Source organism: Arachis duranensis, chromosome 5, assembly GCF_000817695.3.
Source record: "Arachis duranensis cultivar V14167 chromosome 5, aradu.V14167.gnm2.J7QH, whole genome shotgun sequence".
Classification (NCBI taxonomy): Eukaryota; Viridiplantae; Streptophyta; class Magnoliopsida; order Fabales; family Fabaceae; genus Arachis; species Arachis duranensis.
In genome coordinates this window covers 98,008,537-98,026,755 of record NC_029776.3, presented here as the reverse complement: position 1 = coordinate 98,026,755, position 18,219 = coordinate 98,008,537, and the positions used below count along the sequence as shown (strand labels likewise).

At 37.0% G+C, this 18,219-nt stretch overlaps 2 protein-coding genes across 3 annotated transcripts; one reads left to right on the top strand and one right to left on the bottom strand.

The window, feature by feature from the left end:
- Positions 1-378: 378 nt before the first annotated feature.
- On the top strand, positions 379-13,386 carry LOC107490797 (methyl-CpG-binding domain-containing protein 9). Of its 2 annotated transcripts, XR_008009527.1 has the most exons (12): positions 379-1,173; positions 2,300-2,486; positions 2,583-3,014; positions 3,150-4,226; positions 4,335-5,027; positions 5,594-5,899; positions 6,662-6,997; positions 7,846-7,944; positions 8,032-8,466; positions 8,943-11,123; positions 11,328-12,392; positions 12,503-13,386. XR_008009527.1 is itself a non-coding variant. In XM_021143320.2 (11 exons), exons 1-11 carry the CDS (start codon positions 653-655, stop codon positions 11,619-11,621), a joined length of 6,561 nt encoding a protein of 2,186 aa, XP_020998979.1. In that variant the 5' UTR covers positions 379-652; the 3' UTR covers positions 11,622-12,423. The 2 variants fall into 2 exon arrangements, 1 of the variants encoding a protein (XP_020998979.1); XM_021143320.2 differs by lacking the exon at positions 12,503-13,386 and having other exon boundaries at positions 11,328-12,423.
- On the bottom strand, positions 13,319-16,051 carry LOC107490747 (homeobox-leucine zipper protein HAT5). Its single transcript, XM_016111551.3, has 4 exons — positions 15,469-16,051; positions 14,954-15,084; positions 14,288-14,527; positions 13,319-13,603 (listed from the first exon to the last, which is right to left on the bottom strand). The coding sequence occupies exons 1-4, from the start codon at positions 15,563-15,565 to the stop codon at positions 13,319-13,321; spliced, it is 753 nt and encodes a 250-aa protein (XP_015967037.1). The 5' UTR covers positions 15,566-16,051.
- Between the last annotated feature and the right edge of the window lie 2,168 nt (positions 16,052-18,219).

Genomic DNA, 18,219 nt, shown 5'->3' with positions numbered 1-18,219 from the left:
AAATTTAATAATCTATATAAATATGACATATCTAATAAATAGACATATTCTATAATTTCGATGAATTAATTATAAATTGAGGTTAAATTAATTTTATTGTTATTAATGCCAAACTTAGAATTATTTAGATAAATTTTTTTAAAATAATTGATAAGGACAGAAACTTGAATCAGCTGGTAGAATAAATAATAAAAATATTAAATATAAATATAATATACTAATCGGCGCGCAACCAATTGCCATCCCTCCTACTGACTACTGAGTTCGAGTACTACTAACTAATATTTGCTCACTTCACTTCGCGACTTGGCACTTCCAACAAACAAAACAAAAGAAATAAGGAAAAAGAGTTGCTAAAATTTAAAAAGAAGGAAAAAATTAAAAAAAGAAAAAAAAAGCAAAAGAGAAGAAGGAAACAGAGAAAGAGATTTACGAGTTTACGCTCTGATACGGATACGGTCCCATCCCTGTCTTTCTCTTTTCCTCATTCTCTCTCTCTCTCTTTCTCTCTCTTCAATCTCTTTCAGTTCCTCTTCGATCCGCGAACTCGCTTAGCTTCGCTTCACAATCTTTTCAACCTGTCGAATCGCACAATGGTACAACTGAAAAACCCTAACTCGCCGCCTTCTGACTCACTGCTACCCGCTCTCCGATGATCATGGAACTCACAGATTCCGGTTCCGCCGGCGACCGCACCACCGCTCCGCAGCCTCAAGACTCCCGCTCCTCCGGCCTTGAAATCGACCTCAACGAGATCCCTTACGCCGCAGCTTCACCTTCTTCCAACCACGCCGAAACCCTACCGCCGCCACCGGACTCCGCCGTCGACATCGTCCGCGCCTATCACGAGAACCCCGCGCCGCTACCAGGAGCTCCCGCCTCGCTACCCCGCGGCTCTGCTCCCTGTGCCACATGCTCTAAGCCGCCTGGTGCCGCCGGTGTTGTCGTCTGCGACGGCTGTGAGCGCGTGTTCCACATCGCATGTGCTGGGTTTCGCGGGACCCGCCAGGCGGCGATCCTTGATGAGTGGCTCTGCAGTGAGTGTGTCGTCGGCGGAGTGAGGAGCAAGAGGTGGCCGCTCGGCGTCAAGTCCAAGCAGCTCCTGGATATCAATGCCTCGCCGCCCAGTGATGCTGACGGAGAAGGTGCTGGCGAGGAGTTACAGGATTCGAGGTATGTGTTAAAAAAAAAAACTCTAGCTTTTTTCTTGTTATATATGCGTGAGCTGTTATAACCCTAGTTTTAGTTAGGCGTTGTTCTTCCAATGCAGTTTATGCGGCAAGTTTTAATCCTTTTACTTAATTTCAGTACGCTTGGAAACAAGTAGGATAGTTTATCGTTTATTCTGAGATTAAGAAATTTTAGGCTGTTAGAGCTAATGTAGTTAGGTGCTTTAATGGCGCGTTGTTGCACTGAGGAAAGTCGTTTTCATATAGTGTTGAAACTGGGACACAGTTTGCTAATATGATTCCTGTTACAATTATATTGCTGCCATAGCTTTTTCAGCATTTGTTTACCAAGAATCATTTGGTGGCATTTTTTGCAACCTTAGTATAAGGACATGATATTAGAAAAGCAAGATTTGAAGCTTGCTATTATTACTAGTATCATTTTATTGTAAATTAGGTTAGGAAATGCACAAATGAAATGCTCTTATGTTTCTCTTCTCCACTCTTTGGTGTATTGTTTGTCGGTACAATGAGTTTTACAAAGTATTTTTGTTCATGTGTTAATGAAAAGAGATTTAAGCTCTGTAGGAATCTATCCATGTGAACCATAATCATTATGCATGGAATTTCATGTAATTCCCTGGCACTTGATGATGCATGCATCACAGCATCAGCATATCCAAACCGTCTTTCTTTGTCAATCTAACAAAAGGTTTTTTGATTATGAGCACGCTTAGCGCATTCGCCTGTTAAAATTGCGTAAGGTAGGCATTAAATATGAGCTATGTATCACTGTTCTTCAAGTTTCTGGTTTCCAAATAGTAGATTGTAAATGTCAAATCTCAATTAATTTCAGCATATTCTGATGAATTAAAATTTAGTCTAAGCAGCATATTATTTGAGTTTTGAGATTCATCAATTGACATGTTAATGTAATAATGTTTATTTGAAGTTTGAACACTGAAAGCTTTTGTTCAAACTTGGTTGGTAGGTGTTGAATTTGTATGGTACATCTCTTTTTATTGCTGAACCTTCTTACTTATTGAATTCGTGTATTTTAATTTAGCATAATGAATTTTCCGGAATCCCAGTTGCAATTGGTTACTGTTTACATTTATTTTTGATTTTAGAAAGCACACTCTGGGTGATAATTCTTTTGGTGCCAATCCATTTGGTGCCCCAGTGACATGTTCAAACTACTACAATGGGAACACTTTTGGCTTCCAAAAGGCATCGGGAGTTGTAACACATGCTGTTAGAGTGGGTTTTGAGGATATACTGAATCATACCCAATCAATGACTAGATGCTTTGAGGAGGTATATACAGATTTTCCTATTGGAATTCATAGTAATTGTAATAGTAATATAGCTATTAGAATCCCATCTCGGAGTCCAAATGAGATATTTTTGCAGGCTCTTAGAGACTTCATATCTGAAAGGCGTGGTGTGCTAGAGGAAGGTTGGCGAGTGGAATTTAGGCAATCCATGAACAGTTCTGAACTGTATGCAGTTTACTGTGCTCCTGATGGGAAAATTTTTGATTCTGTGTATGAAGTAGCTTGTTATTTGGGGCTAACATCTGGCTACAACTCTATGGAATCCGAAGTTAGAAATGATAGGTCTCTTGCTTCATTAGGTGGAACTCATCTATCCAGAAAAAGAAAGTCAACAAGGAATCTATCCAATGGTTTTGCAGAAAAATTAGGAACCTTGATCAATAGTTACTGTAGGGATTCTCCATCAGATGCTTTAACTGTGGAATGTACTGGTGATCATGGGCATGTCCACAAAGCCTCAGAAATTGCAAGAAAAGAGGATTGTCATTCAGGTTGTCTGCAATCTGCCGTAAGTAATCTCCTCTTATTTCTTAGTAGATCTGGTTTCTTATATTTCCCCATGCTAGTACATAATTTTGGGAATTGTTATAATGAAGTTGAAAGTAAGTTTTCAAGCCTGACTATATGGTGTTTTATATTTCAGGATAGACTTCCTCTACGGTTCGGCGATTTTTTTGTTCTTTCTTTGGGAAAAGTTGATGATAGACCTACATATTTTGATGTTCACCTTGTCTGTCCCATAGGTTATAAATCTTGTTGGCATGATAAGATTACTGGTTCTCTTTTTACATGTGAAGTTTTAGAGGGTGGTGATTCTGGACCTATATTTAGGATAAAAAGGTGCTCTTGTTCTGAGTTTCCTGTTCCAGTTGGGTCAACTGTCCTATCAATGTCAAATCTCTGTCAGTTTTTGAATAAAAATAATGGTGAGAGAAAGACTGATGATAGCATGGATTACGATGTTCATGAAAGTATCCAGATGATTCTTTCAGATCCTTGTGTGCCAACGGAAAATGATGTCATTAATTGTATTGCAAGTTTCTCAAATGAAACATGTGCTGGAGATTCAATATCCCAAGACTCAGGATTGATTGATGGAATTGGTGAAATTTTGGTGGAAGAGAGGTCATCATCTGCGGCTTGGAGAGTTATTTCTCAGAAGGTAGTAAATGCTTGCAATGATATCTGCAAGCAGAAAGGAAGCCTTAAGTTCTATTGTAAACATATTGAAGATGAACCGTGCTTACACAAATGGGACACAAATAGTAAAAAAAGTGATGCACACTTTTCTTTGTTGGATAAATTTTGTGGTTCACTATGTTCAGTTAGCGTTCCGGATGTAACTTATGCAGACAATGATCTAAAAGGTCTCTCTGAGGTTTTAGGAAACTGGCTGGAGCAAGATAGATTTGGATTAGATGTAGAATTTGTGCAAGAAGTATTGGAACAGCTTCCGGGTGTTAAAGAGTCTCTGAAGTATGAACTTCTAAGCAGTCGGAGTAATAGCTCATCATTGCCAACAGTTGAGAATGGTTTCCTAGTGGTTGAATGGAGAGGTGGATCACAATATCAGGATGAAAATGAAGCAGTTCAAGGTTCGTACAAGAAGCCCAGAAAAGTGGGACTGACTGAAAGAAGTGTCAGGGAAGATCGTTATCCACCTCCTGGGAAGTCGTTATGTTCTAGAGTTCCTAGTGAACTTATTGGTGACATTCTTCAGGTATTCATAGTGCAACTGAATATATCTTTATTTTACTACCATTTTTATTATTTGTCTATAAGATACATGTTTTGACACGGGCTCAACTTTTTTTCTTTTAACTTTCAGGTTTGGGAGCTTTTAGACCGATTTGATGAAATTCTGGACTTGAAAGAGCCGTTGTCGCTAGATGAGCTAGAGAAGGAACTTATCAACCCATGGTTTGATGAATTGGATTTGAATGAGAAATCTGAGAGGGACATTGATGCCGGTCAGGTTTTGAGTTCGCAAGGCACTGATGATGATTGTAGACCAACTCTGTCCCCAAGTTGTGACGCTGGCCCATCAAGATACAAAGAAAGTTCTCATGCCTTTATTCAAATGGAAACAGAAGCAATGAAAGAGGCAGCCCAAGTTAAGCTTGCATCTTTAACTTACGCTCGATGCTTTGGTGTAGCCTTGACAAAGGCCCATAATTCATTGCTAAGAGTGCTAGTTGGTGAACTGCAATCAAAGGTGGCTGCCCTGGTGGATCCAAATTTCGAACCTGGAGAGCCTAAAACAAGACGTGGAAGAAGGAAAGATATAGACAGTGCTATTCCTGCCAAACGTACAAAGCTCAATATGCTTCCTATTAATGAATTAACATGGCCAGAATTAGCTCGTCGATATATCTTGGCTGTCTTATCAATGGATGGGAACCTTGACTCAGCAGAAATTACTGCTCGTGAAAGTGGTAAAGTGTTTCGTTGTTTACGAGGTGATGGTGGCTTGCTTTGTGGTTCCCTTTCTGGTGTGGCTGGGATGGAAGCAGATGCACTGGTGAGCATGGCTTGTGTCTTAGGCAATGCTTGATGATTTGCATTTCATTTTGGCTTTTGTGATAAGATATTCATTTTCTTTATGGGGGGTTTCTATATGGATTTATCTTGCCACTTCTGAGTTGTGTACACTGTACACAAGTACTTTCATTTATTTTGGTGTTAGCAGAAGGACATGGCTTAGAACACAAAAGGAAGTCAAAGATGATTTATTTTAGGGGCCATGGAGAGGCCTTTTTAGTTTGCAGTTAAACTAAGCTAGAAAATGCATATTGCATTGTTGATCTGGAAGCATTTAGGATGGTCATTTTGATAGCTTTATTCCTTTGTTTTAGCTTTATTGTGGCTTGAGAGCTCTTTCCATCTCAGAGCTGAATTACTTTTAGGATTATGGTCTTTTTGTCATGCAAGATTTGCTGCTAGTTAAAGTGTTAAACCTGTCTACAATATGGTTAGCCTTTATCAAATAGAAGATCAAATGTTTCTGGTTTTAAAATACATAGTCAAACTGAAAGGAGTTCTTAAAAGTTTTTTTTGTTTATTTGTTTTTGTTTTGGGGGGTTGCAGTTGCTTGCTGAGGCTACAAAGAAAATATTTGGTTCTTTGAGCAAAGAGAATGATGTGCTAACCATGGAAGATGATGAGTCCGATGCAAATGATCCTTCTGAAAAAAAATTGGGGAGTGATGGTATTCTTCCTGAATGGGCACAGAAGCTAGAACCTGTCAGAAAGTTGCCAACAAATGTCGGAACCCGAATCAGAAAGTGCGTCTATGATGCTCTGGAAATGAATCCTCCGGAGTGGGCGAGAGAAATACTTGAGCGTTCCATTAGCAAGGAAGTATACAAGGGCAATGCATCTGGACCAACGAAGGTGTTATTCTGTTTTATCCTTTGCTATATTTAATTTCTTGACACAAGTGGAAATGGCAATACTCATGGTACAACCACTTGTTTTGTTTCACAATATAACTGGTAGCTTTGCAATGTCTTTTTCTTTTTCTTCCCTTCTTTTGTGTTTTCCTTTCCACTATGGATCAGATATCTTCCCAAAATTTTTTAAATAGAATCCAATATTCCAATGGTCCAGAAAACTACTAGTAGCACTCGTGCAATGGTTGGACCACAGATTTTCCTGTATTCAATGTTCTAACATTCAGTTCATTGATATCTATAGCAATATCCAATCCATCTAAAGTTTATGTTTTTTAGAGAGATGTTATTTGAACATATCAAACAAATCCACCTATAGTGTCCATATTGGCAACAAGGTAGAGAGTAGTATATACATTTGGCTTTTTCCACTGCAGGTGGCAACTTCGGATATGATCATTTATCATTTCTGTAGCTTTTATTCCAGATGTACATGAAAAACGATGTTATGTACCTTAACTCTTATTGTCACCTATGCCAATATACAATACATGTTTTTGAAAATTATGTTCTCTGAAATTCTGCTTAGAGCAACCGTATTCTTACATTTCTTATATGGCTGTATATGGCAAAAATAAATGGCTTCTTGTTCTCTAATCTTTATAGATGACACTGATAGCTCTGTTATTTTCATTTTGTTTTTATTTCGGTGTGATTTATGGAGCTTAATCCTGAATTGAGTATTCTTACTGTTCAAAAACAGAAAGCAGTTCTTCAACTGTTAAGTGATCTGTTTCGTGGAGGAGTGCAGCAGAACCCTAATGAAGGAAGGAAGAAAAAGATTGTTTTGTCAATTTCTGACATTATCATGAAACAATGCCGCATTGTATTACGCCGTGCTGCGGCTGCTGATGATTCAAAGGTTTTCTGCAATTTGCTGGGTAGAAAGTTAATCAATTCTTCTGATAATGATGATGAGGGGCTTCTTGGATCTCCAGCTATGGTGGCCCGTCCTCTTGACTTCCGCACTATCGACCTAAGGTTGGCTGCTGGAGCTTATGGGGGATCTCATGAAGCTTTTCTTGAGGATGTTCATGAGGTCTGTGTTGTGTCAAACCTAGATTGCTTTAACCAACTGTCTTCCGAATGTCTTTCATTCTCATAGGCTTTCCAATGTTCTTTGATATGTATTTTAGTTTTGTTATTTGTCATACTATTTCCTCCCTGTTTCTTATTATAATATAATATTACACAAGCATTTAATGTCCTTAGTACACCAAAACTCTGGCCATTATATGACATAGGGTTTTTAGGGGAAGTGATCATTTGCAGCTCATAATACAAATGAAAAGATTCTGTTGATAGCAGATTGAGTAAGATTTTTCTTCTTAAAATGGTTTGGCATCTGCATTTTCACACTTCACTGACATGCATTTTTGTTAATCTGAATACTATTAAATAGCATGCCCTGCAAATTATTCTTGTTCTACCTATTTTTGGGAACTTTTTCACTGTTTGATTCCATGGCTCATCAGGGATCATCATATATTTCCTCAAATCTTCCAACTATTATCTTCATGTGCTGTCTAAAAGATTCTCAAGTCACTCAAGATGTTGACAACTTTCTTACATACATTTTTACCTATGGTTTTCTCAGGTTTTCCTGTGCTTCTAGCTATAGAAATCTGGATGTACTCTCCATACTGGAGACCTTAGTAAGGAGAGTAGATCAATAGGTGAAACTATTAAAAAGGATTTAAGAATTAGTGATTCTGAAGTGATTATGAATTACATTAGAAGATTTAAGAATTAATGATTCTGAAGTGATTATGAATTACATTAGAATAGATAGTATGACCTCGTGATCGACGTAGCCGACCTCACTTAATGAGAGAAGGCTGTTTTTTTTGTGGGCACTAAACTGTAAGTTCTGGATTTGCTGTGCAGCTTTGGAACAATGTTCGTGTTGCTTTTGGGGATCAACCTGATTTAGTTGAACTGGCTGAAAAATTATCCCAGAATTTCAAATCATTGTATGATGAGGAGGTTGGTAGCCTTTGTGTATGTGGATACATTAATATATATGTAATTGTGCTTTCTCTACTAAAGCATTTGAATCATTTCTGGGTACAGGTTGTCACCTATTTTGAAAAATTTGTGGAGTATTCGAAGGTGGGATGCTTGAATGCAGAAATGAGAAAAGAAGTTGAAGATTTTATTGCATCAACAAGTGAGATTCCTAAAGCTCCTTGGGATGAGGGAGTCTGTAAAGTATGTGGGATTGATAGGGATGATGATAGTGTCTTACTATGTGATACTTGTGATGCTGAGTATCATACATATTGTCTGAATCCTCCACTTGCAAGGATCCCTGAAGGAAACTGGTACTGCCCTTCTTGTGTCAATGGTAAGCATGCCACTCAAGATGTTACAAATCATGCACAGATTATTGGCAAGCGTCAAAGTAAGAAGTTCCAGGGAGAAGTTCATTCTCTTTACTTGGATGTGCTAACTCATTTATCTGCTGTAATGGAAGAAAAAGAATACTGGGAGTACAGTGTGGGCGAGGTTTGTTGATTTGTACATTTATTTTGCCTTTTGTTTCATGTTTCTACTTTTCTTTTATTTTTAATTTTTTTCCTGGATTATATATTACTTGATATTTGATATGTCATCCTTTGCGGTGAAAAGGGTTTCTTTCATAGTTATTGAAGAGTTGTGGTATATGCTACCATTGCCCATTTATCAAAGGAATGATATTAATTTGATTCTTTTTGCATTGATGATATGCTGCCTTGATTCTTGTGATTGCTGATTTACATTTCTTGCTTGATTTCCTTGATAGAGCTCGTTCTCTTGTATCAGAAAATGATTTCTGCCTTTTAAAGATGCATTCTGATTTTGAAATATTACGTTTTATGCTTGTTAAAGTTGACTACTGTTATTTCTTGGTTTAAACTGATGTTCTTTGCAAGCTGTTTTGTGATGGCATATTTCTATGACTGTGCTATTGTTTCCCTTAACTTATATTTTAATGTTTGCAGAGAACTTCCCTTCTTAAGTTTTTGTGCGATGAGTTGCTTAACTCTTCCCTGATACGGCAGCACCTTGAGCAATGTGCAGATTTATCTGCTGAGTTACATCAGAAATTGCGTTCTCTCTCCACAGAATGGAAAAACCTGAAAACTAAAGAAGATATCTTATCCTCAAAGGCTGCAAAAGTTGTTACATGCATGCCAAATACCACTGGAGAAGTTGGTTTCAAGGAAGGGGTCACAGCTGCACTCTCAAGTACGGGTAAATGTCTGGTGCAGCCACATAATGTAATTGACAATCCTAATAATTTTGGGGTATCTGTTGATAGTTTGCAGTCAGAAGAGGTTACTAACGAGAAGCATAGGCTCAATGGTGTTGACAAAAGTGTATCTGTGATAAATTCAGATTCTGAAAACAAACACTTGAACTCCATAGATGTAGAAGGACAACTTAGGAATGTCTCTGCGGCTGTGGCATCCCAGTGTATGGATAAATCCACAAAATCTTTTCCATCACCAAGTCATATGCCTCATGAACAAAATGGTACTAGTGGAGCAGCTCATATCCAGGGTAATCACCAGAAATGTGACGTGAATGACATATCTACTGTTGATGAGTCAGAACCGTATCGCCTTGAGATCAATGCCATCAAGAGTGATATTTCACGATTAGAAGACTCCATAGCTGATGTCGGATCAAAGCTTCTGAAACTTTCCATTCGTCGGGAATTTTTGGGAATTGACTCCATTGGTCGCCTGTATTATGCGTCAGCTGTAGGCAGAGGTCGTTTAGTCGTTGATGCAAGTGCTGCAGTTCTGTATGGAAGACAAATGGCAGTTGGCAGAGATTCTGTTGACAAGTTTTCTTCCCTGCAGCATAATGTATTATCCGACAAGGATAACTATAAGATCATAGGGTTGCAGAAGGACTCCTCTTGTTTAATGTCTCCACCAAGTGATGGTTCAGGCATTAGTTCTTCATGGGTTGCTTATGAAACTGATGCAGAAATAGAAGAGCTTTTAAGTTGGCTGAAGGACAATGACCCTAAAGAAAAAGAACTGAAAGATTCTATTATGATGTGGCCAAAATCAAGAGCTCAAGAGTTTCATAATTCACCGAATGAAGGTCAGGTTGAGGAACAAGGGAATTTTCCTATACTAAGAAATAAGGAGAAAACAGCATCCAATTCTCTGGTTACAAAGGCGACATCTTTGCTGGAAAAGAATTATGGTCCATTCTTTGAGTGGGATGGCACTGAAGTGTTGAAGAAGCGAAGTAAAAATGCCAGAGTAAATAATGATGAAAAGTTGTATAGGTGTGAATGCCTAGAACCAATATGGCCATCTAGGAAGCACTGCATGTCTTGCCACAAAACTGTTTCAAGTGATGGTGAGCTGGTTGAACACATTGATGGGAAATGCAATGCAGGTCTTCCAGCCTTGGAGAAGAATAGGGATGATAATTTATCTTCTAAAGGAAGAGGGAACACAAAATGTGATTCCTCTCGGGAAATATTCAGAGGTGATGCAGATACAGCTGGAACTGCGGCTGCAACCAATGTTTCTTCTAAGCTTAGCTCAAGATTGATTAAATTTTCAAATGAAGAATCCTCTTGCCCATTTAACTTCGAAGATATATGTTCTAAGTTTGTGACAAATGATTCATGCAAGGAAGTTGTCAGAGAAATAGGTCTTATTGGTTCAAATGGGATTCCATCCTTTCTTCCTTCCATATCTCCCTTTGTTAGTGATTCTACACTCATGCTATTCTCAGCTCAAAACAATGATCGTATTGGTGGTGGAGAATCACTAACATCAGAATGTCAGGTTTCTCAGGGAAGCACTGATGGAGCTGGCAAATGCCGTGATAAAAAGTCTGGAATGTCTTTGGCTTCAAATGAAATTAGTAAAGCAGGGATTTCCAATAAAATATCTTTGGAACAAAGAGATGGAAATCTCTCTGAACGAAATCCTGCTTTGGATATAGGGGTAGATAGCTGCTGTGTGGTCCCATTGTCTTCTTTGAGACCATTAGTTGGCAGATCTTCACATATTTTGAGGCAACTGAAGATCAGTTTACTGGATATGGATGCTGCTCTCCCAAAGGTTGCTTTGAGACCATCAAAGGCACAGTCAGACAGAAGGCAGGCATGGCGGGCATTTGTTAAATCTGCAGAGACAATATATCAGGTTTGTCTTTCTTCTCTGGCTCTAGAATATATATATCAACAGTCATTGTCGAAACACATTTCATTTCTCATTTTCAGCTTTGCAGCTTAGCTTACAGAGATACAGTTTTAGCCTTAGGAAACGTAGTGCTAAATTTCTAGTTCAAGTATATTAGAGACAAGCTACTTATTTGTTTTGTAAGTGATGTTCCTTTCATTTTTCCAGATGGTTCAGGCGACAATTTCACTTGAGGATATGATTAAGACAGAGTACTTAAGAAATGACTGGTGGTATTGGTCATCATTCTCTGCTGCTGTCAAATCATCTACTTTGCCTTCCCTTGCCCTTCGGATATATTCTCTTGATTCAGCTATTATATATGAGAAAATGCCCAATTCAAGTGGTGACAGCTCGGAACCTTCTGCAACGGCAGAACAGAAGCCACCGGCCAATGCTGATGCAGATAAACTGAAAGCAAGCCGGAAGTCAAGTCGGAAAAGGAAGGAACCGGATGGTTGATCATTACTGTATTTCTTGGCTGAGAAAAGCAGAAAGCTGGTCATTTTTATATGCCGTGTTATTGATCATCCACTGATATCGAGTTTGGATGAGAGAGCTCATGGCATGGGACTGACTTCAGGTTATTGAAACGGTAGCCACAGTTGCTGGTGTCACTTGTATCCTTGTACATATAGGTAAAGCTGACCTGCTAACCCAGATGCCGGTTTTTGGCTAAGCAGAATTTGTAGATCTACCTGCTTGTGGTGAGGGCACCAGCAGGAGGTAATTGAGGACGCGTCCAATTTTGAAATGTTTTCTGCTGCTGCTGCTGCTGCTGGCCCAATTTGTTGCTTCATAGCGAGAAGTGGCATTTACCTTTTTCATTTTTCTAGCAGAGTCTGATCCATATATGTATACATGGAATTATTGTAAAGAAGGAATAGATGAGAAGTTGAAAAAAAAAGGATGGGAAAGAAGTCAGAATATGTTAATTTGAGCAGTTGTAGGCAAATATTCATTCTTTCATATTTTTCTCTCACCCCTCACTAAAGTCCTGCACACGCATGCCCATGATTTTGTTCCTGGGCATCTGCAGATGTGTTAGAATGCAGGGTAATTATTGGAATCAATGCATTTTTCCGTCTGCTTATTGTGCATGCCTAGTGCGAGTTCTTTTGTTTTGTTTTACTTGCTGTAGTTCTATCTTCATCGTTATGGGGCACCTCATGTAGAGATGTCAGTGTCCAACACCCCTGGCCCTAAGTCGGTTTGAGCTCTCAATTCGTAATGGTATGAAAGTGAAACCCCATTCATTCATGCATGTTGCCATGAGATCCAACTTATTTGTCTCTTTGTATGCATTAATCTGTGCTAATAATTCAGATGCATTGCACATGTAGATGTGCAGCTGGCAGGTCCGTTCACATGAAGCAGTGGCTGCTTCTGCGTCTTCTCTGCCAATCATTTGGATCTGTTATCTGCCATGCGCAGATTGTCCTGGTTTGGGTGTCTTCCATGGATGCAAATCTCTAAGCTTTGGGACAAAAATAGATCTGTTATGTAGCATGAATCTCTGACATGTTAGGATCTGTATGAGGGCTACTAAATTATTCAAGTTCTCTAGCACTGTGATGTGCTGATTTGCTGTCGCAAGTTTACATGGAATCATGAAGTGCCTATCATCCAATGCTTACAGTTGGTTAATGCATCCACTAAGGATTTATGTAAGTACAGTATTTAATTGTTATTTAGTGGTATCCTTTCTCACTATTGTTAATGACATAATTATCCATATTTCTCAAATCAAAACCAGGCAAAAGTAATCGTATCCTTGGACAGTATGCGAATTTGCTTGGATTTGTTCATTTGAGCATCTGACATGACATCCTAGTAAAACGCCTCTTTAGTTACTACAAATACGAAGCAATGTAATGGTAAACAATTAATACTACACGGGAAATACATATAACTATGGTTTATTAGCTATACGTTTTCACTTCAAAACATACTTGAGCATGGAATTACAACATAAGACTCCACTGACCATATTACCTGGACTCTATTTATTTATTTATTATAAACGCACTCCCCTTCAAAGGGTAATATATATAAGCCACCCAACCCAAACGTTTACTTTTTCTTTGTCGACCACATGATCCATCATCATCTACTTTAATTATACAATACTTTTTAAAACTTTTCCATTAAGCAACTACTTAGAAAAGCACTGCTGCATTATTCAACATAATATTACCCCACCAACGCAATACCTCCCCTTCTTCTTGGTTCAAGTATGAATCAACACTCTCAACAACAAGCTGTGGACTACTACCCTCATCAACCACGGCGCTTCCAACACTCCCAGTGCTCAGCCGATCCTCAACTTTCATGCTGATGATTTGAGCTATCTCAACTGGAAGCGGTTCGGCTTTGTTGTCCGATATCGGCTCCCCTGGCATATCTTTAGCTTGCAATTGAAGCTTTTCATTCAAGGATACCACCTGTTGGAGAGTCAATATGTCAGTTAAGAATCATAGTTTAGTGTCCACTTGTTAACTAGTTTATCTGGCTGGTTCACATAATCCTTTTACAAAATTCATTGGTCCTTTTCACTAAAGGAAGTCTTAAGCATAGTGTGAGAAGGCTACAAAGGTATATTCGCCATAGCTACTTTGAAAGGGCCTTCTTTTTCAAATGAGGTGGGGTTCAGAACAGATGCTACTTCTTTGCTAGTATGTGATTATTGTAAGTGTCGAATCTCATGTGTAGGGCCCTCTCTAGAAAGCTCCCAATCATCTTATTGGTGGAAGTGTCGATTTGCTTCCCTGTGATGATGGACTTCTGATTGGAAATGCACTAAATTCTATCCTATACAGGAACCTCACTGTTGACAGATAGTCTATATTCTTCTATTCACCCAAAATTCCATTGCCCTTATGCAAGGTGTTATCTTTATAGTGTTCACTTCACCCATTCCCCCAATTGCATAAATCCCCATCAAATCTCAATAGCAAAATCTATCTTCTTTTTAGATTAAGGCCTTGTATAGTATCTGTCTCAATAGAAATGTGAAATGTCTCTTTTTTATTATTATTATTTTAGGTTTTTTGTATTTTAATTATTCTAAAACACTAATCAAACATGGTCTAAATGAAATTTTAAACAACATAGATGATAGATGTTACCTCAGATTTGAGCTTTTCATTCTCCTTCACAATGGAATCATATGTTGAAAGTAGGGAATCATAGGAAGCCTTGAGAACATCATAATCCCTTTCAAGTTGCTTGGTCTTCCACCGAGCCCTGCGGTTCTGGAACCACACTGCCACCTGCCTCGGCTGCAACCCCAGCTTCTTCGCCAGCTGGGTTTTCCTCTCTGGCTCCAGCTTGTTCTCTTCCTCGAAGCTTTTCTCCAACAGATTGACCTGAAAAATCAACCAGAGAGTGGTGTCACAATAGGAATATTTCCAAGCTATGATATGACACTGCCTTATATCATAATTTTTTTCACAGCAATATAAATCAACGAAACTGAAGGGAATAAGTCAAAATAGCTTTGCTGAAAATCCTTCCCATCAATCTTGTTAATCAGTAAATTGATAACAAGAACAAGCAATTCAACTCATTCTTTCGTTGTGGTTTAAGTAGCAATAAGAAGGAAATGGTTTCGAATTTCTCTTTAAAACCAAACTCAAAGCAAATGTCAAACCAAGACTATATATATGGTTATGGTGTTGACAAAAATATGCTGCTTATCATAAAGAAACATAAGATCAGATGCATATTATACTAAGAGCATCAACATACTGAAACAACCAAAACATAGTTCAATCAATCATCAAACAACGAACCTGTTCGGAAGTGAGGCGGCGCTTCTTTTCTGGAAGCTGCTCCTCATAGTACTCATCATCAAACAGATCATCCGGTGAGCTGAAGAAAGGTCGCCTCTTTGAGCTTTCATCCATGCTCAGGATCGACCTTCCTGATATGATTTCAATTCAAAATCACACGCAAACTAAACAATTAACTCACTTTTGTGCATTACTATCAGTTTCAAACACCAGCTAAAGTTCTGAACTCTAAGAACACAGTAACATAATAACAAAGAAAAGAAAAAATAATGAAAAATTCCAATTCATGACCCATGTTGGATGCACAATCAAGTTGCTTACTTTTAACGAAACCCAAAACAGAATTTCATGTTAATCTGCCCTTTGACCGCCTAAATCCAAAGCAAAAATTTAAACTTTTTCCATTTCAAAGTTGAGAACATTTCCAATTTCCATCATAAGCATCAAAATTCAAAAACCAACAACACAGTTGATCTACAAAAAAACAGAAAGAGAGAGATGAAAGTCAGAGTCACCTCGAAAAGCGAGATCAGCAGTAGTGCCAAGGAAGAGCATGTTGTTGTTCCCCCTACAAGCAGATGGATCAAAGAAAAGCCTCCCACCAGATTCCATGACTCAGAGAGAGACAGAGACAAGAGAAGCAAATAGAGATCACAAAGAAGATGTGTGTGTGTGTGTTTAAGAGTTTGCTTATTATCTTAGCAACTTAGTAGTAGCAAGTAACTAAGAATTCAAGGTAGTAATAGTAGTAGTAGTAGTTTGAATTAGAAGGTGGTTGTGAATATTATGATTATGGGTTGGGATTAAAAGATCATGAGCTTATGGCGGAAGAAGCTGGTTGTCCAAAGCAACCTTGCAGGAGTCTCTAACGGGCATATGCAAAATCCCATCATGCACTGCTTCCTCCCAATCTTTCCCACCCACCCAACTCACTCTCTTTTCTGTTATTCAGTTTCACTCTCGGCAACGTAGCCGCGGAAGAAGGAGGCTTTTTGCTCCGAGATGATGGCCGGAGTTGGAATTTTCCGGCGACTGTTAGTGTTTGTGTGTGTCACTCTGTGTGTTATAGTAAACTGTCTTTTGCGGCTAAAGTTGTTCGACTGAGCCACCCCGCCTCTTATACTGTTTATTCCACATGTCAAATTACTCAACTGCCCCTCTTTCGCTCTACATTTCCTTTCATTTTCAACGTCATCATATGCTTAAAATATGCAATTCTTTTCGTTTATTAATTAAATTACTATGAAGATAACTATACATAAATTGTCACTTTATTCATAAATTTTCCAAAATTGAGAACGATTACTTTACCACCGTTCTTTGTTTATTATTATTTTCTTTTTCACACTATTTTTAGTTGTTTAAGGGTTAAAATATTATATATTTAATATTTTTTTAATTTTTATGGTTCGCTGAAAACTTCTAAATATAAAGTCAAAGATGATTTTAATAGAAAAAAAATATAAAAAGGGACATTATTATAGAAGACAAGATATATATAAAATAGAACATAAAAAAATATTACTTCCATTTACATGGAATTTTAAAAATGTTCAATTTGATAGCTGATCCTTAAATAGAGACATTATATTTTTTTTATTAAAAATAGAAAGACTCAAACCCACAATCTTTTAGGTCTTTTAGATGAATATGAAAAGACTATATCATTTGAATTATAACGCATTGATAATTAAAACATTATATTTACATCAATAGGTTAGATTTAAAATACTATTCAAATTAACCATTTTTTTTGTACAAAATAAAAAAGGTCTAAAACCTTGCTAAATTTTTTGAAAAAAAAATTCTCTAAAGTGAAGAGAATTGTAAAATGATAAGATAATGTGTTAATTATTGTTGAATTTTAAATTTTTATCATGTGAAAGCATTACTATCTTGATTCAAGAGAGATTAAATTCTTATTTTTAATTTTTTTTTATTTTAGAAAAATTTAATCTAATTTTTTATTATCTCTAATAACAAATCATTATTTAAAGAGTGCTGTGTTCTTTATTTTCTTGGAACCGAATGAGTAATATTAAAAATAAAAACAAGTTTATTCGAAAATTTTAAGTTTAAAACACGTATGAATTAATAGATTAGTTGTATTATCAAATTAAAAGTATTTTTCTATTTGAAACTAAGTAATATTGATTCAAATTGGTTTTTGAAGGTGGCTATCTAAAACAATATGCCCTTTTAGACCATCTTTGGTGGTGTTGGAGCACCATTGTTGGGTATCGACTCTATTCTTTGTTGGTGTTGTTAAAGGGAAACTATGAGAATTGAGTGAGAAAGAAAAGGAGGATGAAGGTGTTGTTAATGGTAGCGAGTTGAAGTAGGTTTTTAGTAGAAGAAATCATGGGACTTACTTCTTCAAGTACTTATTTGAGTGAATAGAAACTCATTACCGAGTTATTTATTTGTTGAAACTTGAAAGTGTTAGGGTGTCACTTGGCACTCCACATCATCATAGGATTGATGAAGTCACACAGGAGTTCGATGAAGTACTAATGTTGATCATAGATTATTTTAGTTTTCAAGGCCAAATTGGTAACACAAGTTTTAGTAACTAATTCGAGTTATTAATATTTCAAAAATCAATTTGTGTCATTATTTTCTAAATAGATATTTTACTTATAATTAGGAGTATACAACATGAATTTGGTTCATTAAATCTGCAAATTGGATTCTCATTTATCAGAATCTTGTGAATTAGATATTAAAAATTATCTAAAAAATTGGGTAAAAAATAGGATCAGATAATGAATTTGAAAAGCAAATTCATGAATCCGATCTGCATCCTTGGATATTTTTATTTCTTTATCTATTGTATTTATTTATTCTTTTCACTTTTTTTTTTTCACACCACTACCTATATATTCTTAATCAATAAAAAATAGTCCGATGTACAAATACTTCACGTTAATGTAAAATTATAAAGATATAAATTGAAGATACTAAAACTACACGTGAACAAATGTTCAAATTAGCACATTAAAAAAATGTCAAATTTTAGCACATCCAGAATCTAAAAACTTACGTATCCAAAATCACAAATCAACATATCTAGAACCCGAAGAAACTTTTTACATTGTTAAATATGAAAATTAATCTCCTACAAATACTGTATAAAACATTATATATTAATGAGTGACCAATGATCGCTTAGCACATCATCAGGTTTGCCAATTCTTCCTTTTTTTTCTAAGAAATTATTAAGTTCAAATTTTTGTGTAAATAATCATAGGGTTAGAATAGTTTTA